The 26,449-nt window shown below is 42.2% G+C and overlaps 1 protein-coding gene across 2 annotated transcripts; it reads right to left on the bottom strand.

The window, feature by feature from the left end:
- Positions 1-884: 884 nt before the first annotated feature.
- Positions 885-26,449, bottom strand: cep78 (centrosomal protein 78). Of its 2 annotated transcripts, none has more exons than XM_071403894.1 (16): positions 26,312-26,449; positions 19,832-20,097; positions 19,564-19,733; positions 19,407-19,479; positions 19,203-19,306; positions 9,374-9,548; positions 9,105-9,218; positions 8,868-8,932; positions 8,578-8,683; positions 7,784-7,898; positions 7,579-7,621; positions 7,312-7,446; positions 7,022-7,099; positions 2,333-2,502; positions 1,962-2,106; positions 885-1,770 (listed from the first exon to the last, which is right to left on the bottom strand). In XM_071403894.1, exons 2-16 carry the CDS (start codon positions 20,088-20,090, stop codon positions 1,222-1,224), a joined length of 2,301 nt encoding a protein of 766 aa, XP_071259995.1. In that variant the 5' UTR covers positions 20,091-20,097; positions 26,312-26,449; the 3' UTR covers positions 885-1,221. The 2 variants fall into 2 exon arrangements, with proteins under 2 accessions (XP_071259995.1, XP_071259996.1); XM_071403895.1 differs by having other exon boundaries at positions 1,980-2,106.

Here is a 26,449-nt window from a genome sequence, read left to right as displayed (position 1 = left end):
GCAATATCTGGAGGAAACCATTGAGCAGCTAGCCAGCCAAGCAACACAACAACCTGGAGAGAGCTGCCTAGCGCACACATCATTATTTGAGTTAAGTTGCTTGTTCAAGAAGATAGCATATATACCTTGTTATTAGCTTGTACCTATAATTGTTGATCAGTTAGGTAGCATGTTAACTACCAATACACTGCTTAAAACTATAATTGTTCAGAATGTGTAGGTTTACTAGTTAAAAAGAAAATAAATAAAATGTAATTGTTCAATAATGTGTAATTGTGATCATATAAAGTGTTGTGTTTATATTACTTTTACAAAAAAATATGATAACAAACAAATCTAAATAACAAATGTCAAATTATATTTTTCACTGAGATGGCCAGTCAATTTGAGTAACGTTATTGTATATTCTACGTAATGACGCAGTTTTGCATCATCACGCAATGACATCACAACGTCATTTAGCAACTTTTAGCAACAAATTGACCTGCCTCTAGCAACTTCCCCTGAAAATTAGTTGGCAACACTGCCCACAATGCATGCAATGGCTGCAGCATTACGTTGGTGAAGAACAACTTCAGAAACTTGCAGTCAAAACTAAATTACCCTTGATCACATGATTTATGTGAAGTTCATGCAGTCTACATGTAGGCGCAAGTCGTAAATATTTTATCCCCATAATGCAACACACTTTGAAAGGCAGTGACCAGCAATGGCCACAGACTAGACAAAAGTAATCTGCTCGAATGAGCCCATTGTTTTTGACCCCAGGAATAGCCCTGTAGAATGACCAAGACTGATTTTCCCCATAACTTTTCCTAGTGTAAACAAACAAATACGTATGGTTGAACAGTGTAAGCAAAGTACTGCCCTACAATCAATGTATATCAACTTTTTTTTAAACAAAGTTTATTGTAGAAAATATATACATATATTTACAAACAGTATAAAAAAGTCAGTTTTAAAAAAAAAACTAAAAAGCCCCAAAAGCATTAATCTAACAAAAGGCTAAAATCACATTTAAGATTAGGCATCATTAGCACAATAACCTTTTAATAGTACTCCAATTTGGCACAAGAAAGGTAAACACAGATATAACATGAAAAAAGAAAGAAAACACTCAACAAGGGGCAGAGTTGTGGGTTCAGAACCCATCATCAGACTCGCCACCCATGCTCCCCAGAGAGCAGATCTGTTCCAGCCTCTCAAACTCTGAATAGATTTTCACCTCTGAGCTCCTAACCCTACCCTGCCCCCTCCAGAAGCCTTTGACCCCAATGACCCAACAGATTCCAAACGCTCACTCATGTCACTCAGACTGGACCTTACAGAGCTGTTACTATGGAAGCTGTCGCTGTGGATGGAGCTGTAGGAGCAGTTGCTGTAATTAAAACTGTAGCCATGTGAGCCTTTGCCGTTACTGTGGTGAGAGACATTACGACCACGGGAACCTTTGCCATAGGAACCGCTACCCTGAGAGTCATTGCTAAGGGAGCCTTTGGCGTACGAGTCATTTCCATGGGAGCCGTTGCTATGGATACTGTTCTCAGTCCCTGACACCTGTCGTCCCTCCGGTTGTGAGGGCGAGGGATCCTTCTGCTGATTCTCTCCACCAGATTTCGCCACACAGGGCTCACTGGCTAACTCACTAGCAGGGACGGGGGGCACTTCCCGTGGGTCACCCTCTGGCGAGAACCCTCTGAGGGTGGCTGGAGCTCCGGGGGTGAATCCGTTGGGCTGGCCCTCTGACCGAGCACTGGGGCCGTCGTCTCCCTGGAAAGACAACCCAGAGAATGAGATTGAATAGGACCCAAGCTACTGACAGATATTCACCACCGACAGACTCAGAATCTACACTGCTTAACACTTGAATATCTACCAAAGAAACATCATCCCTGACGACAATCTTAGTACATACATACTGTACACCACCCACACCCAGACTGCACTGAGACTGTATTTACAGAAGGTGCCACATCAACCTTATCTCCCGTGTCCTGGTCCCCTGCCCCAACAAGAGGCTGTCCAACACTGGAGGACAGCTGGGGTCGCCCAAGTGGGCCAAAGTCGGACTGGTCAATCCCTGCCATGGAGGCCAACTGGCCCAGTCTGAGAGACATAGCAGAGCATAGGGTATGTGTTAGAATACACAGGATAATCATTACACAACAAGTAACATCCCCTCACATCTAAACCCTCCAGTCTGGAAGTAAGTCTCAATATTTGTCCCATTGAGGTGAAACTCCACACATTCGAAGAGAAACTGTCCATTTATTTCTTTACCGAGGAACTTTGTGAACCCACCAATATATTTTTTGCCAGTCACAAGGCTTACCCAGCATCCTTGAGCAGGTCCAGGAAGGCATGGAACTTGCCGAAGGAGCTCTCGATGCTGTCCAGAACTGCATCGTCCTCCAGAACACTGGAGGGGCCAGTAGCAGGAGCATGCAGTGCCTCCGACAGAGAGAAGTTGATACTGCGCAGCCGAGCGTTCTCCAACTCATACTGAACAGGCAGAGCAGTTGATCGACAATTAAAACACACACACGATAAGAATAAAAAAAAGGGGCATAGGTTACAAGTCAAAAGTTGGGACACACCTACTCATTCAAGGGTCTCTATTTTTCATATTTTCTACATTGTAAAATAATAGTGAAGACATCACAACTATGAAATAACACATATGCAATCATGTAGTAACCAAGGCAAAGTAACCACCCTTTGCCTTGATGACAGCTTTGCACACTCTTGGCATTCTCTCAACCAGCTTCACGAGGAATGCTTTTCCAACAGTCTTGAAGGAGTTCCCAAATACACTACTGTTCAAAAGTTTGGGGTCACTTAGGAATGTCCTTTGTTTTCCAAGAAAACATACATGAAATGAGTTGCAAAATTAATAGGAAATATAGTCAAAACGTTGACAAGGTTATATATAAATGATTTTTAATTGAAATAATAGTGTCCCTCAAACTTTGCTTTCGTCAAAGAATCCTCCATTTGCTGCAATTACAGCCTTGCAGACCTTTGGCATTCTAGTTGTCAATTTGTAAAGGTAATCTGAAGAGAATTCACCCCATGCTTCCTGAAGCACTTCCCACAAGTTGGATTGGCTTTCGTACCATACGGTCAAGCTGCTCCCACAACAGCTCAATAGGGTTGAGATCCGGTAACTGTGCTGGCCACTCCATTATAGACAGAACACCAGCTGACTGCTTTTTCCCTAAATAGTTATTGCCTAGTTTGGAGCTGTGCTTTGGGTCATTGTCCTGTTGTAGGAGGAAATTGGCTCCAATTAAGCACCGTCCACAGGGTATGGCATGGCGTTGAAAAATGGAGTGATGATCTTGTAGAAGGAAGGCTATTTTACCCTGTACAAATCTCCCACTTTACCACCAGCAAAGCACCCCCAGACCATCACATTGCCTCCACCATGCTGGACATGGCGTCAAGCACTCCATCATCTTTTCATTTTTTCTGCGTCTCACGAATGTTCTTCGTGATCCGAACACCTCAAACTTAAATTTGTCTGTCCAGTGTCTGAAATCTTTTGCCCATCTTAATCTTTTGTTTTTATTGGCCAGCATCCCGGAGTCGCCTCTTCACTGTTGACGTTGAGACTGGTGTTTTGCGGGTACTATTTAATGAAGCTGCCAGTTGAGGAATTGTGAGGCGTTTGTTTCTCAAACTAGACACTAATGTGCTTGTCCTCTTGCTCAGTTGTGCACCGGGGCCTCCCACTCCTCTTTCTATTCTGGTTATAGCCAGTGTGCTGTTTTGTGAAGGGAGTAGTACACAGCGTTGTATGAGATCTCCAGTTTCTTGGTAATTTCTCGCATGGAATAGCCTTCATTTCTCAGAACAAGAATAGACTGACGAGTTTCAGAAAAAAAATATTTTTTTCTGGCCATTTTAAGCCTGTAATCGAACCCACAAATGCTGATGCTCCAGATACTCAACTAGTCTAAGGCCAGTTTTATTGCTTCTTTAAATCAGGACAACAGTTTTCAGCTGTGCTAACACTTGCAAAAGGGTTTTCTAATAGCCTTTTAAAATTATAAACTTGGATTAACTAACACAACGTGCCATTGGAACACAGGAGTGATGGTTGCTGGCCTCTGAAGAGCCTTTGTAGATATTCCTTTTTTATTTTTATTTTTTTTAATCTGCCGTTTCCAGCTACAAGAGTCATTTACAACATTAACAATGACTACACTGTATTTCGGATCAATTTGATGTTATTTTACTGGACAAAAAATTACCTTTTCTTTTAAATCAAGGACATTTCTAAGTGACCCCAAACTTTTGAACGGTAGTGTATGCTGAGCACTTGTTGGCTGCTTTTCCTTCACTCTGCAGTCCAACTCATCCAAAACCATCTCAATTGTGTTGAGGTCAGGTGATTGTGTAGGCTAGGTCATCTGATGCAGCACTCCATCACCCTCCTTCTTGGTCAAATAGCCCTTACACAGCCTGGAGGTGTGTTTTGGGTTATTGTCCTGTTGAAAAACAAATGATAGCCCACCAATCGCTAACCAGATGGGATGGCGTATCGCTGCAAAATGCTGTGGTAGCCATGGTGGTTAAGTATGCCTTGAAATATAAAGAAATCCCCGACAGTGTCACAAGCAAAGCACCCCCACACCTCCTCCTCCATGCTTCACTGTGGGAACCAGACATGCGAAGGTCATCCCGTTCACCTACTCTGCATCTCAAAGAAACGTCTCAAGGAACGTGTTGTTTAGTAGTGGTTTCTTTATAGCAATTCGACCTTGAAAGTCTGATTAACGCAGTCTCCTCTGAACAGTTGATGTTGAGATGGATCTGTTACTTATTTGGGCTGCAATTTCTGAAGCTGGTAACTAATGAACTTATCCTTAGCAGCATAGGTAACTCTGGGTCTTCCTTTCCTGTGGCGGTCCTCATTAGAGCCAGTTTCAACATAGCGCTTGGTTTTTGCGACTGCACTTGAGGAAACGTTCAGTTCTTGAAATGTTCCGCAATGACTGACCATCATGTCTTGAAGTAATGATGGACTGTGTAGCGGTATTTATTAGAGAGGGGTAAAGATAAAGATTTTGTTCGGGCGCCAGGCAGCTATTAACGATGCTGAAAGGAAAATAATAGAATAGAGAGAGTACCACTACCAGACCCACACACATCAGCAGAAGAGACTGCCTAGAGTGTAGCCTGTTTACCAGATAGCCAGTGGAGAGAAAAGAGAATACACACCCTATAAAACCCACATCACAGCACAGGGGTAACCCCACCAAGAATACCTCATACAATAATAATAATAATAATAATAAATGGCAGAGCAATTGAACAGCAACTTCATACAATAAAGAACCCAGTCATCAACAGAGGATTTGCAGTAATATGTACTATCTTCCAGTGGAGGAGTGCAGAGGGTAAGAATGTGTGTGTGTGGAAGGGGGGGGGGTGTTCATAGACACAACAAAGGCCTTAATGTCCACAATCTTCTCGGCCACATGTCATTAGTACACCCCACCTCAATACAGTTCAAATAACAATACATAACTGGCAAGCAACCTCCCTTTTAACTAAAATGTCCACCAAAATACTTCTGGCAGGGCAATAATAGTCCAGCTCCAATGAACTTCAATGGGAAGTGCATTTGAAAAATAGAAAGTCTATTGCAGAGTAAAGTACTGGAACGATAGAGGGAAGAGAAAGAGAGAAAGAGAACACGAGAGATCTTAGCTGTGATTTTCAGGTGTGCAGGTGTACAGTCTGACCGTCCGATGGTTTGTATGTCAAAGCTTCGCAACAATGTTGCTACTAATCCATGCGATCCATAACCGGCGCGGTCCCAAACGAAAACAAACACGCTGAAAACAAATAAAACTTCTGCAGCATAGCACACACAATCAAACTGTCGCGCCACACAAGAGCTCCTCCCCAGAGAGCTGAAAGAGCCGTCTTTATTTCCTCCTTCCTTACTGCTGATGCGCTCTTAAAGTGGCAGCGCACGGTGAAGGCTCCGTGCAGGATTTCACCACAACTGTAGTTCCTCTTTGCTTATTTGAGCTGCTCTTGCCATAAATCACTAAAGCTAGAGACTCTTACCTCCCTCACTAGCTTTAAAGCAACAGCTGTCAGAGCAGCTCACAGATCACTGCACCTGTACATAGCTCATCTGTAAATAGCCCATCCAATCTACCTCATCCCCATACTGTATTTATTTATTAATCTTGCTCCTTTGCACCCCAGTACCTCTACTTGCACATTCATCTTCTGCACATTCTACCATTCCAGTGTTTAATTGCTATACTGTAATTACTTCGCCAGCATGGCCTATTTATTGCCTTACCTCTCTTATCCTACCTCATTTGCACATGTTGTATATAGATTTTTCTACTGTATTATTGATTGTATGTTTGTTTATTCCATGTGTAACTCTGTGTTGTTGTGTGTCGAACTGCTTTGCTTTATCTTGGCCAGATCGCAGCTGCAAATGAGAACTTGTTCTCAACTAGCCTACCTGGTTAAATAAAAAGTGAAAAAATAAAGACTTGGTCTTTTACCAAATAGGGCTATCTTCTGTATACCACCCCTACCTTGTCACAACACAACTGATTGGCTCAAAAGAAATTCGACAAATTTACTTTTAACAAGGCACACCTGTTAATTGAAATGCATTCCAGGTGACTACCTCATAAAGCTGGTTGAGAGAATGCCAAGAGTGTGCAAAGCTGTCATCAAGGCAAAGGGTGGCTACTTTGAAGAATCTCAAATATAAAATATATGTTGAATTGTTTAACAATTTTGTATTTACTACATGATTCCATATGTTATTTCATAGATTGGATGTCTTCACTATTATTCTACAATGTATAAAATAGTACAAATAAAAGAAAAATCCTTGAATGAGTAGGAGTGTCCAAACCTTTGACTGGTACTGTACATGTATGCAAGTCATACCATCTTCTCACAAAAATGGTAGAAAATTGTAAGACTAAAATGCAGAGTATACTAGTACAAAGGTTGGGATGACAGTCCGTACCTCCATGAGACAAGTGTCTGCCTTCACTCTGGCCCTCCTTTCCTCTGCTAGTCTGAGCCGACACTCCTCCAGCTCCACCTGTAGGAAAAACAGGAGAAATGCACTCCATCACTGTCAAATCAAAACACCAGTGTCGGTATGTCTGCCTGCCCGTCAGTCAGTGGGAGAGCAAACATGCCTGGTGTTTGTGGGGCTTGTCAATCAGGATGCACCTCAGTTTGAAGTAATCCCTTTTCAAAACGCCCCACTAAGTACAGTATGTGCACTGTCTGCTACCATATGGGCTTTACCTGTACACGTCTGTACTGTCTGACAGTGACCCTCTCACGAAGGCTAAGTGGTGACAGGCTTTTTGTCTCAACCGCTTCCTCCTCTCCCTCCTCCTCTGACTCAGTCTCCATTGTGACCTTGACAGTGGCAGCCCCCTGAAGAAGACCATATATTAGACATCAACAGAACCTATGATCACAACACAGGTCAGGCACATAGGGATTATATGTGGCCAGAAAGTGTCAGAATTAGTCTCTAACAGTGTGTTAGACAAATGGATTGCTTACCTCAAAGCTCGGCTCTGCCACTGTATTACCTGGAGGAAGTCCTCTGTCAAGATAGGAGGACATGAAAAGAAGAGGATATTCAACCACTCATGGAGGACAATGGAAGTTGATTTTAGTCTTCATTATTGAAATTAAGATAAATAAAGGCGTTTCATCTTGTAGGAGGAAGATTCCTGTAGTCATTCTCCTCGACGACTGCCCTTACCTCTGTCGTCCAGCACGTTCTGCAGTGCGCCATGGGATACACCTGCTGGAGCTGGGGTGTGGCTGCTGGGCAACAACTGGACTCCGCCTACCGGCCAACGACAACCTGCGTGGACCTGGGGCAGGACTATATATGGTCAACGCCGGCAGGAAATTATATGAGGTCGGCAGTTGAAAAGAATGTGATTATTAATAGAACATCACAGGGTCCATTAGTATGGTAACTACATAGGGAAGTTTCATCTCAACACGCTATGAAAGTGGATACGTCACACACGTCAAACAAAGCATTACGTACACTGGTAGCAAGCAAAGAGAGAGGATGCCGTAGCGAACTAACTATAAATAGGTGAATTGTTTAATTCCACAGTTAGCCAGAGTTAGTTACATGTATTTACTGTTGGTTAACTACCGCTATTAGACTTTTAGATACCGGGCAACCGTAATGCTACTTCCTGGCTCCAGAAAGGATGTGGTGGCTCTAGTTACATTTAGCCATTAGTGACATATCCACTGTTATAGTGTATAGTACCACAGTGTGACTGTGTGTTTGGAGGCTTAGTATTGAGAGGCTGATGGCTAAGGGAGAGTTAACAGTGACCTGGATTGTGTTCATTATGGAACGTAACCGGAAACAAAATAAATGTTTCCTATTGGACAAGTCTAGGTGGGCCCTCTATATTTCAGTCCATTGTCTTCCGTTTGGAGCCTATAATGAACACAACTGTGGGCACTTCTCTGCATCACTGGGGGAGCAAAGGTCAAAGACCCTTGAGAGTAGATGATCAAAAGTACCTATCCTAAATGTTGCTTTTCCTCTAGCTGTATTTCCCAGTATTCTTCTCTTAACGATTGGAGGTTTCTGTGAGTCTTTGAGGGCTGGGGGCTTGATCCAGGAGTACTACAACATAAAACACGGAGCACATACTACTGAGAAACCACCATCATCAACCCCAAGATACTAATACACATCTTCACACATGTATAATACAGTATGTATCGTACCACTTTGCGTTAATCACGGACACACAGCTCCCAATGTTTACTTTAATAGCCAGATAGGGACACATTTTCTCCTGGCCTACCTGAGAGGATTGACCATTAGCGTTCATGAGAACTCTTTCGATCACGGACTTCATCAGGTCGTTGTCTGTGCGAGGAGGAGAGGAGTAAGAACCACTATAACAAACTCTCAAAGGAAAAAACTGCAACCCGAGTAGATATGATCATTCTGAGATGTCTACTTCCAAAATATACCCTTTTGACAGGTGCCATGAGTAAAACAATCCCATCCAATCAGAGCAGTGTCAGTTGGAACTTACCCACCAAGGGGTTCCTCCTGATATCCAGGACACAGAGAGTGGAGTTGGACTTTAGAGCCTCCAGCAGAGACCGTGTCCCATCGTTGGACAAACCACACTTCTGCAGATCCAAGGCTAGGAAAACAATGCAAAAAACTAGAGTCAATACCACCATTAACAAAGAAGTTTTGATATAGTGTTCCTTAATATACACAACCCTGGATTCAAGCCCAAGGAAAGGTCCTAAAAAACTGACTTGAAAGTGGGTCAATGAGAACATGTCCTCTGACCTTTGACCCAGAGGTCCTCAGCCAGTTCCTGTGCTAGGGCGGCCGCCCCTCTGTCTCCCACCAGGGTGTTGCAGTTGAGAGTGACCCGGCGGAGGCCTCCCATGCCCTCGAATTCAGGCCTCCTGTACCTCAGAGATTCGGCCCAGGCTGCACTGTGCCTCCGCATTGCCTGATGCTGCAATGCAGGGGAGAGGTCAGTCAACTGGAGGTCACACACAAACCCAAACAATAAGGATGCACGATTCTGCCCAATTGTTGAATGTGTAATGACTTCAATACAGATCTTCTGAGTATGTCATACGGACCATCCCCACTAGAGGGAAACAGAGCTCACTGTAATGACAGTCACAGATGGCACACATACTCATTCCATTTATCAATTGTGTCAAGGCTTAAAAATCCTACTTTAACAGGTATCTTCACGGTCATCTACACTGACTGAAGTGGATTTAACAAGTGACATCAATAAGTGATCATAGCTTTCACCTGGATTTACCTGGTCGGTCATGGGAAAAGCAAGTGTTCTTAATGTTTTGTATACTCAGAGTATATAAACCTTGGATTGCTGGCCATTGTGCGGCTTTGAAGCCACCGGTTGGCCATATTGGTGCTCCCCAGTAGGAGCGGTCCTCCATAGGAATTAATGGAATTCTACAGTATTTCAATTAAATTATTAAAATAAAATAATTACATGTAATACTTTTTTGTTATAGTGTGGAGGAACATTAGTTCTCAAAAAAATTATACTTTAAGGAAAATGTGTGTATATACAGTACCAGTCCAAAGTTTGGACACACCTACTCATTCAAGGGTTTTTCTTTATTTTTACTATTTTCTACATTATAGAATAATAGTGAAGACATCAAAACTATGAAATAACACATATGGAATCATGTAGTAAGCAAAGTAGCCACCCTTTGCCTTGATGACAGCTTTGCACACTCTTGGCATTCTCTCAACCAGCTTCATGTGGTAGTCACCTGGAATGCATTTCAATAGCAGGTGTGCCTTGTTAAAAGTACATTTGTGGAATTTCTTTCCTTCTTAATGCGTTTGAGGCCATCAGTTGTGTTGTGACAAGGTAGAGATGGTATACAGAAGATAGTACTATTTGCTAAAAGACCAAGTCCTTATTATGGCAAGAACAGCTCAAATAAGCAAAGAGAAATGACAGTCCATCATTACTTTAAGACATGAAGGTCAGTCAATGCAGAACATTTCAAGAACTTTGAATGTTACTTCAAATGCAGTCGGAAAAAAATATTGGCGCCGGAGGAGATGGCTGCCGTTTTACATGCTCCTAACCAACTGTACTATTTTGTTAGCTTTTTTGTGTTGTTTGTAACTTATTTTGTACATAATGTTGCTGCTACCGTCTCTTATGACTGAAAATAACTTCTGGACATCAGAACAGCGATTACTCACCTCGACAAAGATTTTTTCTTTAACGAGTCCGACGTGAAGGAAATACTGCTTTCTCTGGAACGGGCCAAAATCCCTGTCATTTGCGTGAAGGAAGAACGGAGAAAAAGGGGGCGGCGGTCGGGCTGCCTTCTGAGAATTCATAGGCGAGTGAGTAAACCCCCACTGCCATTCGTTCTATTGGCCAACGTGCAATCATTGGAAACAAGAGGGAAAAAACAATAGACCACCTTTACTCCACACACAGAGACTCATACAAAGCTCTCCCTCGCCCTCCATTTGGCAAATCTGACCATAATTTTATCCTCCTGATTCCTGCTTACAAGCAAAAACTAAAGCAGGAAATACCAGTAACTCGCTCAATACGGAAGTGGTCAGATGATGCGGATGCTACGCTACAGGACTGTTTTGCGAGCACAGACTGGAATATGTTCCGGGATTCATCTAATGGCATTGAGGAGTATACCACATCAGTCACTGGCTTCATCAATAAGTGCATTGAGGTAAAGGCAAGAGCTTTCAAGGAGAGGGACACTAATCCGGACGTTTATAAGAAATCCCGATACGGACGCCCTCAGACGAATCATCAAACAGGCAAAGCGTCAATACAGGATTAAGATTGAATCCTACTACACCAGCTCTGACGCTCTGCGGATGTGGCAGGACTTGAAAACTATTACGGACTACAAAGGGAAACCAAGCTGCGAGCTGCGCAGTGACGCAAGCCTACCAGACGAGCTAAATGCCTTTTATGCTCGCTTTGAGGCAAACAAAACTGAAGAATGCATGAGAGCATGAGCTGTTACGGACGACTGTGTGATAACGCTCTCGGTAGCAGATGTGAGCAAGACCTTTAACTTCTCTAGGGTAGGGGGCAGCATTTTCACATTTGGATGAAAAGCATTCTTCGCTACCGTCCCACATACCCTAAAGAAGTTAAACATGTCAACATTCACAAAGCAGCGGGACCAGACGGATTACCAGGACTGGGACTCAAAGCATGCGCTGACCAACTGGCAAGTGTATTCACTGACATTTTCAACCTCTCCCTGACGGAGTCTGTAATACCTACATGTATCAAGCAGACCACTATAGTCCCTGTGCCCAAGGGAGAGAAGGTAACCTGCCTAAATGATTACCGCCCCGTAGCACTCGCTTCGGTAGCCATGAAGTACTTTGAAAGGCTGGTCATGGCTCACATCAACAGCATCCTCCCTGATACCCTAGACCCACTCCAATTCGTATACCGCCAAACAGATCCACAGATGACGCAATCTCTACTGCACTCTACACTGCCCTTTCCCACCTGGACAAAAGAAACACCTATGTGAGAATTCTGTTCGACTACAGCTCAGCATTCAACACCATAGTGCCCACGAAGCTCATCACTAAGCTAAGGACACTGGGACTAAACACCTCCCTCTGCAACTGGATCATGGACTTCCTGACGGGCCACCCCCAGTTGGTAAAGGTAGGAAACAACATGTCTGCCACGCTGATCCTCAACACTGGGGCCCCTCAGGGGTGTGTGCTTAGTCCCCTACTGTACTCCCTGTTCACCTACGACTGCGTGGCCAAACACGACTTCAACACCATCATCACAGATGATGCTGAGACACAGACAACGATGAGACAGCCTATAGGGAGGAGGTCAGAGACCTGCCAGTGTAGTGCCAGGACAACAACCTCTCCCTCAATGTGAGCAAGACAAAAGGAGCGGATCAAGGACTACAGGAAAAGGCGGGCCGAACAGGCACCCATTAACATAGATGGGGCTGTAGTGGAGCGGGTAGAGAGTTCCAAGGTCCTTGATGTCCACATCACCAACAAACTATCATGGTCCAAACACACCAAGATAGTTGTGAAGAGGGCACGACAGGAGACTGAAATGGGTCCTCAGATCCTCAAAAGGTTTTACAGCAGCACCATCGAGAGCATCCTGACCGGTTGCATCACCGCCTGGTATGGCAACTGCTCGGTATCTGACCGTAAGGCGCGACAGAGGGTAATGCGTACGGCCCAGTACGTCACTGGGGCCAAGCTTCCTGCCATCCAAGACCTATATACTAGGCATGGTCAAAGGAAAGCCCCAAAAATTGCCAGACTCCAGTCACCCAAGTCATAGACTGTTCTCTCTGCTACCGCATGGCAAGCATTACCGGAGCACCAAGTCTCGGACTGAAAGGCTCCTTAACAGCTTCTACCCCCAAGCCAAAAGACTGTTGAACAACTAATCAAATGGCCATCTGGTTAGCGATTGGTGGGACTATCATTTATTTTTCAAACACCTCCAGGCTGTAAAAAGGCTATTTGACCAAGAAGGAGAGTGATGAGTGCTGCCTCAGATGACCTGGGCTCCACAATCATCCGACCTCAACCCAATTGAGATGGTTTGGGATGAGTTGGACCGCAGAGTGAAGGAACAGCAGACAACAAGTGCTCAGCATATGTGGGAACTCCTTCAAAACTGTTGGAAAACCATTCCAGGTGAAGCTGGTTGAGAGAATGCCAAGTGTGCAAAGCTGTCATCAAGGCAAAGGGTGGCTATTTGAAGAATTTCAAATACAAAATATATTTTGATTTGTTTAACACTTTTTGGTTATTACAAGATTCCCTATGTGTTATTTCATAGATTTGATGTATTCACTATTATTCCACAATGTAGAAAATAGTAAAAAATAAAGAAAAATGTACGTACACTACTGTTCAAACGTTTGGGGTCACTTAGAAACTTCCTTATTTTTGAAAGAAAAGAAAAACACATTTTTTGTTAATTAAAATAACATCAAATTGATCAGAAATACAGTGTAGATAGTCATTTACAACATTAACTATTGTAGCTGGAAACGGCAGATTTTATATGGAATTTCTACATAGGCGTACAGAGGCCCATTATCAGCAACCATCACTCCTGTGTTCCAATGGCACGTTGTGTTAGCTAATCCAAGTATCATTTCAAAAAGGCTAATTGATCATTAGAAAAACCTTTTGCAATTATGTTAGCACAGCTGAAAACTGTTGTCCTCATTAAAGAAGCATTAAAACTAGCCTTCTTTAGACTAGTTGAGTATCTGGAGCATCAGCATTTGTGGGTTCGATTACAGGCTCAAAATGGCCAGAAACAAAGCACTTTCTTCTGAAACTTGAAGGCTATTCCATGCGAAAAATTGCCACTACTCCCTTCACAGAACCGCGCAAACTGGCTCTAACCAGAATAGAAAGAGGAGTGGGAGGCCAAGTGCACAACTCAGCAAGAGGACAAGTACATTAGTGTCTAGTTTGAGAAACAGATTCCTCGTAAGTCCTCAACTGGTAGCTTCATTAAATAGTACCCGCAAAACACCAGTCTCAACGTCAACAGTGAAGAGGCAACTCCGGGATGCTAACCTTCTAGGCAGAGTTGCAAAGAAAAAGCCATATCTCAGACTGGCCAATAAAAATAAAATATTAAGATGGGCAACAGAACACAGACAAATCTTGAGTTTGAGGTGTTCGGATCACGAAGAACATTCGTGAAACGCAGAAAAAATGAAAAGATGCTGGAGGAGTGCTTGACGCCATCTGTCAAGCATGGTGGAGGCAATGTGATGTTCTGGGGGTGCTAAAGTTGGAAATTTGTACAGAGTAAAAGAGCCTTCCTTCTTCAAGACCCATCACTCCATTTTGCAACGCCATAACATACCCTGTGGACGGCGCTTAATTGGAGCCAATTTCCTCCTACAACAGGACAATGACCCAAAGCACAGCTCCAAACTAGGCAATAACTATTTAGGGAAAAAGCAGTCAGCTGGTGTTCTGTCTATAATGGAGTGGCCAGCACAGTTACCTGATCTCAACCTAATTGTGCTGTTGTGGGAGAAGCTTGACCGTATGGTAAGTAAGAAGTGCCCATCAAGCCAATCCAACTTGTGGGAAGTGCTTCAGGAATTACCTCAACAAATTGACAAATAGAATGCCAAAGGTCTGCAAGGTTGCAATTGCAGCAAATGGAGGATTCTTTGACGAAAGCAAAGTTTGAAGGACACAATTATTATTTCAATTAAAAATCCTTATTTATAACTTTGTCAACATCTTGACTATATTTCCTATTAATTTTGCAACTCATTTCATGTATGTTTTCATGGAAAACAAAGGACATTTGTGACCCCAAACTTTTGAACAGTAGTTTATAACTTCACAAAAAAAGTAACATCCTCACTGTCAACTGCGTTTTTTTTCAGAAAACTTAACATGTGTAAATAGTTGTATGAACATAACACGATTCATCAACTGACACAAACTGAACAAGTTCCACAGACATGTGACTAACAGAAATTGAATGTGTCCCTGAACAAAGGGGGGGGGGGGTCAAAATCAAAAATAACAGTCAGTATCTGGTGTGGCCACCAGCTGCATTTAGTTCTGCAGTGCATCTCCTCCTCATGGACTGCACCAGATTTGCCAGTTTTTGCTGTGAGATGTTACCCCACTCTTCCACCAAGGCACCTGCAAGTTCCCAGACATTTCTGGGGGGTGGAAATGGCCCTAGCCCTCACCCTCCGATCCAACAGGTCCCAGACATGCTCAATGGGATTGAGATCCGGACTCTTCGCTGGCCATGGCAGAACTGACATTCCTGTCTTGCAGGAAATCACGCACAGAAGGAAGCAGTATGGCTGGTGGCGTTGTCATACTGAAGGGTCATGTCAGGATGAGCCTGCAGGAAGGGTACCACATGAGGAGGATGTCTTCCCTGTAACGCACAGCGTTGAGATTGCCTGCAATGACAACAAGCTCAGTCCCATGATGCTGTGACACACCACCCCAGACCCTCCACCTCCAAATCGATCCCACTCCAGAGTACAGGTCTCGGTGTAATGCTCATTCCTTCGACGATAAATGCGAATCCGACCATCACCCCTGGTGAGACAAAACCGCAACACGTCAGTGAAGAGCACTTTTTGCCAGTCCTGTCTGGTCCAGTGACGGTGGGTTTGTGTCCATAGGCAACGTTGTTGCCGGTGATGTCTGGTGAGGACCTGCCTTACAACAGGCCTACAAGCCCTCAGTCCAGCCTCTCTCAGCCTATTGCGGACAGTAGGAGCACTGATGGAGGAATTGTGCGTTCCTGGTGTAACTCGGGCAGTTGTTGTTGCCATCCTGTACCTGTCCCACAGGTGTGATGTTCGGATGTACCGATCCTGTGCAGGTGTTGTTACACGTGGTCTGCCACTGCGAGGACGATCAGCTGTCCGTACTGTCTCCCTGTAACTCTGTTTTAGGCGTCTCACAGTACGGACATGACAATTTATTGCCCTGGCCACAGCTGCAGTTCTCATGCCTCCTTGCAGCATGCCTAAGGCAAGTTCCCACAGATGAGCAGGGACCCTGGGCATCTTTCTTTTGGTGTTTTTTAGAGTCAGTAGAAAGGCCTCTTTAGTGTCCTAAGTTTTCATAACTGTGACCTTAATTGCCTACCGTCTGTAAGCTGTTAGTGTCTTAACGACCATTCCACAGGTGCATATTCATTCATTGTTTATGGTTCATTGAACAAGCGTGGGAAACAGTGTTTAAACTCTTCACAATGAAGGTCTGTGAAGTTATTTGGAGGGTCCTGAAAAAGGGACGTTTCTTTTTTTGCTGAGTTCACACACACACACACACACACACACACAGTATAATTTTTATTTGCAGTGCCTTTGGAAAGTATTCAAGTCCCTTGACCTTTTCCAAATTTTTTGTTAGGTTACAGCCTTATTCTAAAATGTATTTAAAAACATTTTTTACCCTCATCAAATCGACACACAATACTCAATAACGACAATGCAAAAACAGGTTTAGAATTCTTTGCTAATTTATATTTTTAAACTGAAATATCACATTGACATAAGTATTCATACCCTTTACTCAGTACTTTGTTTAAGCACCTTTGGCAGTGACTACAGCCTTGAGTCTTCTTGGGTATGACGCTATAAGCTTGGCACACCTGTATTTGGGGAGTTTCTCCCATTCATCTCTGCAGATCCTCTCTAGCTCTGTTAGGTTGGATGGGGTGCGTTGCTGCACAGCTATTTTCAGGTCTCTCCAGAGATGTTCGATCGGGCTCTGGCTGGGCCACTCAAGGACATTCAGACACTTGTCCCGAAGCCACTCCTGCGTTGTCTTGGCTGTGTGCTTAGGGTTGTGGTCCTGTTGGAAGGTGAACCTTCGCCCCAGTCTGAGGTCCTGAGCGCTCTGAAGCAGGTTTTCATCAAGGATCTCGCTGTACTTTGCTCCGTTCATCTTTGCCTCGATCCTGACTAGTCTCCCAGTCCCTGCTGCTGAAAAACATCCCCACAGCATGATGCTGCTACCACCATGCTTCACTGTAGGGATGGTGCCAGGTTTCCTCCAGATGTGACACTTGGCAATTAGGTCAAGCAGTTCAATCTTGATTTCATCAGACCAGAGAATCTTGTTTCTCATGGTCTGAGAGTTTTTAGGTGCCTTTTGGCAAACTCCAAGCAGGCTGTCATGTGCTTTTTACTGAGGAGTGGCTTCCTTCTGGCCACTCTACCATAAAGCCTGATTGGTGGAGTGCTGCAGAGATGGTTGTCCTTCCGGAAGGTTCTCCCATCTCCACAGAGAAACTCTAGAGCTCTGTCAGAGTGACCATTGGGTTCTTGTTCACCTCCCTGGAAGAGTCTTGGTGGTTCCAAACTTGTTCCATTTAAGAATGATGGAGGACCACTGTGTTCTTGGGGACTTTCAATGCTGCAGAAATGTTTTGGTACCCTTCCCCAGATCTGTGCCTTGACACAATCATGTCTCGGAGCTCTACAGACAATTCCTTTGACCTCATGGTTTGGTTTTTGCTCTGACATGCAGTCAACTGTGGGACCTTATAGAAAACTGGTGTGTGCCTTTCCAAATCATGTCCAATCAATTGAATTTACCACAGGTGGACTCAAATCAAAACTGTTTGTTGCTTCATCATTATGGGGTATTGTGTGTAGATTGCTGAGGATTGTCCTTTATTTAATCAATTTTAGAATAAGGCTGTAACGTAACAAAATTTGGAAAAAGTCAAGTGGTCTGAATACTTTCCGTATGAGCTACAAAAGTATTGGGACAATGACATTTGTTGTTGTTTTGGCTCTGTACTCCAGCACTTTGAAATTAAAATGATACAATGCCAATTAATACACAAGTGAACTTGTCCCAATACTTTCAGTCCCCTAAAATGGGTGGACTATGTAAAATATAAAGCGCTCTAATTTCTAAACAGCTCACCCAATATGTATGTAAATACCCTCAAATTAAAGCTGACAGTCTGCCATTTAACCTCAGTAATTTTATCATTTCAAATCCAAAGTGCTGGAGTAGAGCCAAAACAACTAAAAATGTGTCACTGGCACAATAAAATACAACAATTTCTAAGATTTTACTGAGTTAAGGTTCATATAAGGAAATCAGTCAATTGAAAGAAATTAGTCTCTAATCTATGAATTTCACATGACTGGGAATACAGATATGCATCTGTTGGTAACAGATACCTTTAAAAAAAAAAAATGGGCGGCAGGATCTTGTCAGCGTATCGCTGTGCATTCAAATTGCCATCGATAAAATGCAATTGTGTTCATTGTCCATAGCTTATGCCTTCCCATACCATAACCCCACCACCACAGGGCACTCTGTTCACAACGTTGACATCAGCAAACCACTCGCCCACACGACGCCATACACGTGGTCTGCGGTTGTGAGGCTGGTTGGATGTACTGCTAAATTCTCTAAAATGACGTTGGAGGCAGCTTATGGTAGGAGAAATGAACATTCAATTCTCTGGCAACACCTCTGGTGGACATCCCTGCAGTCACCATGCCAATTGCACGGTCCCTCAAAACTTGAGACATCTGTGGCATTGTGTTGTGTGACACATTTTAAAGTGGCCTATTATTGTCCCCAGCACAAGGTGCACCTGTGTAATGACCATTTTGTTTAATCAGCTTCTTGATATGCCACACCTGTCAGGTGGATGGATTATCTTGGCAAAGGAGGAATGCACACCAATAGGGATGTAAACAAATATGTGCACAAAACCTTAGAGAAATACGCTTTTTGTGCATATGGAAAATATCTGGGATCTTTTATTTCAGCTCATGAAACATGGGACCAACACTTTACATGTTGCGTTTATATATTTATTTATATCTCATAATATAATTTAAAAGTATGCAGTAAGGTGTCTAATAGAATAAACGTGGAAAAACTAATGTAGACATTAATAAATGCATTTCTACAGCCAAAATATTTTTTACAAACAGTGGGGAGTGACAAGATGGAGGCACAGTGGCTTCAACACAGCGCCTCCTATCAGTTATCTAGTGTATATATAAATATTTGCAAAGGAAGGGTTGGTAAGACCAAGCTCAGAACAGAGATCCAGTACCTTGATGATGTTGGCCATATGCTCCGCTCCTCTCCAGGTCAGATTGCAGCCTGTGAAGTCCACTGTCTTTATAGATGGAGAGTACTTCACACTCTGGCAGATAGCTGAACATTAGAAAACACCAAATCAGACAAAAAAGATCATGTGGTAATAACTTGCACACAAGAACACATTTTCTCACTTTTCCCACTACGTCTCACTCACCTTCTAACCCCTCGTCTGCTATAGGACAGTGAGCCAAAGAGAGATTTTCCAAAGAGACACTTTTGGCTAAACCCTGGAACAACAACAAACTAGCATTAGTGGGTGCCCTGCAGAACCTTAAGTTGGTTCAGGTGAATCTGCCTCTGCAACTTGCTACCTTGGTAAGAGTGATAAGGTCTCTCTCTCTAAATGGAAGACCATGGAGTTGGAGGGTCTTGAGGTTTGGTGAAGCTGTCAGACACTCCCTGAGTGCTTTACACAGTTTGAACGTCATCTCCTTGGAGCGGATGGCTGGAATCTTCTTCCTATTGCCAGCCCTGTACCTTTCTGAGAAAGGTAAAGAGAAGAGGCCGTACAAGGAATAAGGACAGGTTATACAGCAAGGGGCCTCCTACTTCAAATTGTTTAGCCTACTTGATGTTTACCTGGCTCTCCGATGCCGAGACCACTTTGGTAGCAGCTTCTGACTGCAACATGTTGTAGCTGTTTATTGATGGTCAGAGAGTTGAGTATGGGTGTCCAATCTGTCAGTTTGAGCCGATCCCCATTAAAGTCAAGCATTCCTTGACTCAGGTTTGCCTTGACTGCTGGCAATGGGACTGAGTCCTGCATAGCGCATGCATAATCATAATATGCCTCGAAGTCTTGGGCACCTCTGCGCCGAATTTGGACTGTGTCCAACATTTCCAATCTAGTGGCAGAAAAAACTAAGAGTTAACTTAAAGGACACAATATGGAGGTTTAGGAACTTGTCTGCGTCAAATTGTGGCTTGAATGTTTATTTATTTAATATCATATAGATAATATTAATACATTTTATTTAATGAAACTAGCTATATAAATCCTTAGTTTTAGGCAAACATAGCTAATACTTTTGCTCATGCCTAGTCTGATTAATCAGGCTTAAATACACAATAAATGGGTATATACAGCCTGAAACTAATGCCTGAAAAATCTTGTAAGATGTTCCTTATAAGCCCGAATGTTGAGAAAAATTACATTTAAACTTAATCTACCGGTTGTCTGTGCGGTTTGTCCATCAGCTGCTTGAAATTTGAGACAAAATATCCACAGGAAAGTATTGTTTACTCAACGTTTTAGAGAGCCAGTAGGTATATGGTTCGGTACAGCACAGGGGTAAAGTTAGTTTTATATTGGATAGTCGGTTCGCTCCTCAATAGCTATTGAATCAATCTTACCATGACATAGCCCTTGATCATGACTAGGGTTGCACATTTTGGGGACTATTCAGAGGTGGAAACTTTCCGTGGGAATTAACAGCAATATATATGGGAATTGACGGAAATATATGCAAATTAAAATTAATACCATTTAAATGTAGATGTTTTTTGCATTGGATATATTTACCATATCAAATGGAGACCGAAACATAAACCTTTTACCTTATTATAAGTAGACATAATTGCAAATTATTAAATTCTTCCAATAGAAAAAAAACATAATTTAGTTACAAATTGAACTTTAATTAAATGAGTTGACTCTTCACATGGGATGATTTCACTGAACAACAAAAGGGAATATTGAATGATCCATCGCATCTCCCAAAAACATTTTCAACATACATCTGTAAATTGAGTCTAGAAACTAAAGCTGTGGTTGTCTTCCTCTCAGGCTTCCATGTCTTCTCCCTGGACCTCCTCAATGTCTACCTTTTGAACATCAGACTCGGAGGCGTCATCTTCACTGTCACTTTCCAACCTGGTTGAGGATGGCTCGTTGTCAGGCTCAAAAAGCCTCAAATTTGCCCAGAAGGACACCCATTTTTCAACCCTTGTATTGGTCAGCCTGTTGCGTGCTTTGGTGTGTGTGTGTGTTCCCAAACAAGGACCAGTTGTGCTCTGAGGCGGCTGATGTTGGTGGGATTTGGAGGATGATGGAGGCAACAGGGGAAAGAGCCTCAGATCCACAAAGTCCCTTCCACCAGGTGGCTGATGAGATATGTTGGCACGACTGCCATATTGCATCTCCATCTCAAAGCCCTTGCTTGGAAGTGTACTTCGCCAGACTGCAAAGAACCTTGCCCTCATCCAGGCCAAGGTGGCAAGACATGGTAGTGATGACACCATAGGCCTTGTTGATCAGGATGCTCTTGCCAGCATACTTGGGGTCCAACATGTATGGGCTTCAGGCAGAAGTATTCACGCTTTTTGATGTATTTCAGAACTGCAGTTTCCTCTGCTTGGAGCAACAGTGAAGCTGGCAGGGCAGTACAGATTTCTCCTCTTACATCTGCAACCAGAGTCTGAACATCAGACAGGATGGCATTGTCTCCCTCAATCCGTGCAATGGCTACTGCTATAGGTTTCAGGAGTTTCAGGCTGCTTACCACTCTCTCCCAAAATACATCATCCAGGAGGATCCTCTTGATGGGGCTGTCCATATTGGCAGACTGTGTCATCAAACATGATGACACCACCACCCCAACGGGTGTTGCTGGGCAGCTTCAATGTGGTGCTCTTATTCTTCTCACTTTGCTTGGTGAGGTAGATTGCTGCTATAACTTGATGACCCTTCACATACCTAACCATTTCCTTGGCTCTCCTTGAGGAGCAGATTCAATGCATGTGCAGCACAGCCAACGGGTTTGATGTGAGGGTAGGACTCCTCCACTTTAGACCAAGCAGCCTTCATGTTCACAGCATTGTCTGTCACCAGTGCAAATACCTTCTGTGGTCCAAGGTCATTGATGACTGCCTTCAGCTCATCTGTAATGTAGAGACCGGTGTGTCTGTTGTCCCTTGTGTCTGTGCTCTTGTAGAATACTGATTGAGGGGTGGAGATGATGAAGTTAATTATTCCTTGCCCACGAACATTCGACCACCCATCAGAGATGATTGCAATACAGTCTGCTTTCTCTATGATTTGCTTGACCTTCACTTGAACTCTGCATCCAGCAAATGAGTAGATAAAGCATGTCTGGTTGGAGGGTGTATGCTGGGTGAAGAACGTTCGGAAATCTCTTCCAATACACATTGCCTGTGAGCATCAGAGGTGAACCAGTTGCATACACAGCTCGAGCAAGACATTAATCAGCATTTCTCTGACTACGTTCCTCCATTGAGTCAAACAAACTTCGGATTCCAGGAGGACAATGAGCTCTTGCTATCAATAAGGTGTCTGATTCATCATTCTCACCTCGAATAGAACTAGAGGGACTTTTGTCAGAGGGTGCTTGTTGTGAGCGCTGACGGAACTTTATGCACTTGGCCAGATGATTCTGCTTCTTTGTTGCATTCTTCACATATGATTTGGCACATTATTTGCAAATGTACACAGCTTTTCCTTCTACATTAGCTGCAGTGAAATGTCTCCATACATCAGATAGTGGCCATGTCATTTTCCTGTAAAGAATAGAAAAAAATACCAAATACAATTCCATGTACAGATAAATAGTTAAGCAGTTAGATGAAACCATTCCTTTGTAAAATACATGTTTTAAGATGAAACATGTATGGAAACAGGTGAATTAACACTACTCAGTTAGCAGGCTCAAGCAAGCTAAAACACACATGGTAGCAAGAACTAACTAGCAGAAATTGTTAACAAGTTAGAAATGATTTAAACTCACTTTGCTGTAGGCTACTATTTACTAGTTAACAAAAAATTATGTAATATAAAATATTTTCACCCCACCCAGCATTATAATCAAAACTTACCAGTAAACATGTAGTCCTTGTCTCAGACAATGTAGTAATGTGATGGAAGAGTGCACTGCACATGTGATGAAAGAATGCACTGTGCATGCAGAGGGTTGCAATTCCATTGAATTGAGGATAGTTTAACCAAAATATGCCACAAGACCTAGAATTGCCTTATTTTAATCCCACAAAAAGGTTCACTGTTATAAGATAACTTTTTTTATGAATTTAAACAAAATTCCAGGGCTTAACTTCCCATGGAAAATGTCTGGGAAAATTCTGGAAATTTACTGGAAAGTTTCCGACCCTTTGTAACCCTAATCATGACTCTCAGTTCCATTATATTACAAATACTGTAAGAGTCATCGGACGAAGGCGTTTTCTGTGGGGGGGGGGGTTGTTAAGAGCCGCAACGCTCGGTCTGAACATTAACACGCAATCGCTTGCGGTACGGTTTTGGAAGCATAAGGACCTTATCTTTAATATCAGCTAGATATTTTTAAAAAAATTAACTAAAAGGTTAAATTGATACACAACTTTAGAGTTAGTGTTCCCACATGGCCATATTACAGCGCTTTATGGACACCAGACGGAAGACAGAGTGGACTGACTACCTGTACTAATTAGATATCTGCGTCTCCGAACACCTGTGTATGAACGGAAGACAGACGCAACAAACGAGTTGTCACTGAAAAATACTGTCGGCTGCAACTGTCTTAAAACCGTGTACAGGAAATATGTATTTTGCATTTGTGAAATTATTTTGATGTGATATGAAAGCAGAGGGATTTCTGTTTCTAGAACCGTAACGCAATTGATAATCAATTCACTTTTAGGTGGAGTAGTTGGCTGTTTTGGCTTCCAGAGCCAATTCGCCCTTTAAAACAGAACATGTAAGGTCCTTGGACTAATGAGTAATGTTAAGCTTCTTTAGTCCAATATTATGCTAGCCATGATAATTAACATTTTATATTCTGAATCAGGGGAGGGTGGATAACAATTGACACTGTGAATTTATATATTTCAATGTTTTTTTCGGATTTCAATCTTCAAAAAAAAAAGTGTGGATTATTCTCCATCCTCCCCTTGATTGAGAATATACAATTTTCATTGTCATGGAATGCTTGGTTCAATAGCTATTGATGAGAAAGACCCGAATATCCAATATAAAATGAACGGAACCATATACCAGCTCTCTAAAAAACATTGGGTAAACAATACTTTTCTGTGGATATTTTGTATAAAATTTTGAGCAGTTGAAGGACAACCAACACAGAGAACCGGAAGAGTAAGTTTACATTTAATTTTATTCAACATTCTGGCTTGTAAGGACATTTTAGTAGCACTAAAAACTAAAAGAGAATTGCTACTTTATTTAACAACTTTATAAAGATAAAGAATATTATAAGGTGGAGCACATTAAGAAATGGTTGGTGCTTAAGTAAATTAATGTCATGAACATTAACAGCCTACTGGTAAAAAAATATACAATTAAATGTTTAAAAAATAAATTATTATTTTGATTGTATATTATTGTTTATTTACCAGTGCTATTGTTCAAGGATACAATTTTGAAATGTAATGTTTAAGAAAAGTCACATTATTTTTGTTGTGTTGCACAAACAAATTGCACTGTAAAGGAAAAACAATCGATTGTGTATCCATAAAACCAGGGTCCAGTCTACTCATTAGTCCGTAGAAAACAAATCAGATGAGTTAGAAAGTGTTGCTAGACTTTTACTGTGGCCAAACAGCTTAAAAATGGGGTGCCTGGACACAATACGGTACAAATATAGCACTGTACAGAATTTTTTTATTTTATTTGTGCCGATGTCAAAGTAGGTGGGGAGTACTTAGCAGGGTTTGTACAATCTATATATGGTGTCATTTCATGGGGCTCTGATTAATACAGAGTGTTGCTGGCCTTTTACTACGCCCATTACAATGGCCACAATGCAAATCACTGTATAGGCATTGCATACTGGCTTAGAGAGAAAAATATATAATTTGTGCCAATATAAAAGTGGGGTGGGGAGTAATCAGTAGGGTCTGTAGAATCTATATATGGTGTCATTTCATGGGGCATCTATATATGGTTAAATTATATGATATTTCACAGTCTGCTTTTGTATTTAATCTAGATCATGCATTCTATTGTACTAGGTACTAATTCATAGATTTTCAGATGTGTTTTCTTGCTTGATCAAGTGACATATGCAATTATCCTTGAAATAGAAGCCATGTGTGTGCGCCAACGATTTACACAGATGATGGCATGATGGTGAAACGTTTGTGTTTTGTTTTCATTTATGCACTCTTGCACTGTGATTTTTTGGGAACCATGATATTTTAATAAACATCTTTATTTTGCATTCAAGCCTCAGTTTTGGATGTATTCCTTTTTTCTACAGTGTGCAGTCTCCATCTCTTCCAGAATCTATATAGGGTGTCATTTCATGTACACACAATCTATTGTTTTTCCTTCAGTGCTATATTTGTACCGTATAGTGTTCAGGCACCCTGTTTTAAGCTGTTTGACCACAGTAAAAGCCCAGCAACAATTGGTATTATTCAGAACCCCATGAAATTACACCATATATAGATTCTACAGACCCTACTGAGTACTCCCCACACTTTTACATCAGCACCCAGAATAGTTTTTGCTCTATAAACCAATAGGTATTCCATATACAGTGATTCGCATTGGGGGCATTTAATTGACCTTAGAACATGTTTTAAAACCCAAATGTAATGCAAATGTCACTTAAATATGAACAAATATATATCATTGTTAATGTGTAGACAATTATGTTTCATATCATGAATACAGGTTATTGGCACCTTTCTACTATAACCTGGGGACTTGTATTGTGACTTTTTTTTATGTTGTTGATGTAGCTATAGCTAATTAACTTGCAAGTGGGCTAACTGGCTAATAATAACTATTTAGCTAGTTAGTAAAACAATTAAAATATAGCTGACTACGTTAACGTTAAAACACTGATAGCATTTGGGTATAAGCTTCAGATGAGATGCCATCCAACGTTCCTACTAGTCGCTAGCCATGACAGCTTGCTAATGCTAGCTAACGTTAGTTGGCTGCAGAGTAAATAGTGAACAGTTAGCCAGCTGTGGCCCCAGTTAAACCACAAGCTATCAATAATAAACATACATTTACTTTCAATTGTTGTAATGTCTTATGATTGTAAAGCTAGCTACCAAGATACACAACATGCAACAGCTCACCTGTCAGTTTCTCTAGGAGTTATTGTTTCCTTGGTTTCCTAACCGCGCCAACAGTCAAAACTGTGCAAACCCACCTCTGTTCCGCCAGCAAGAATAACAGCTATGGTACATAAGCAAGACATAGCAAGAATAAACCCG

Source organism: Salvelinus alpinus, chromosome 5 (assembly GCF_045679555.1).
Source record: "Salvelinus alpinus chromosome 5, SLU_Salpinus.1, whole genome shotgun sequence".
Classification (NCBI taxonomy): Eukaryota; Metazoa; Chordata; class Actinopteri; order Salmoniformes; family Salmonidae; genus Salvelinus; species Salvelinus alpinus.
The sequence above is the reverse complement of the archived record's forward strand: the minus strand, read 5'-3'. Positions and strand labels throughout refer to the sequence as shown.

Coding starts and splice junctions, on each gene's coding strand:
- cep78 (XM_071403894.1), bottom strand. CDS start 20,090: ATGTTGGACACAGTCCAAATTCGGCGCAGAGGTGCCCAAGACTTCGAG. Junction 9,549..19,202: donor ATATGGCCAACATCATCAAG/GTACTGGATCTC, acceptor CCTGCATTGCAG/CATCAGGCAATGCGGAGGCA. Junction 8,933..9,104: donor CAGGAGGAACCCCTTGGTGG/GTAAGTTCCAAC, acceptor CTCCTCGCACAG/ACAACGACCTGATGAAGTCC.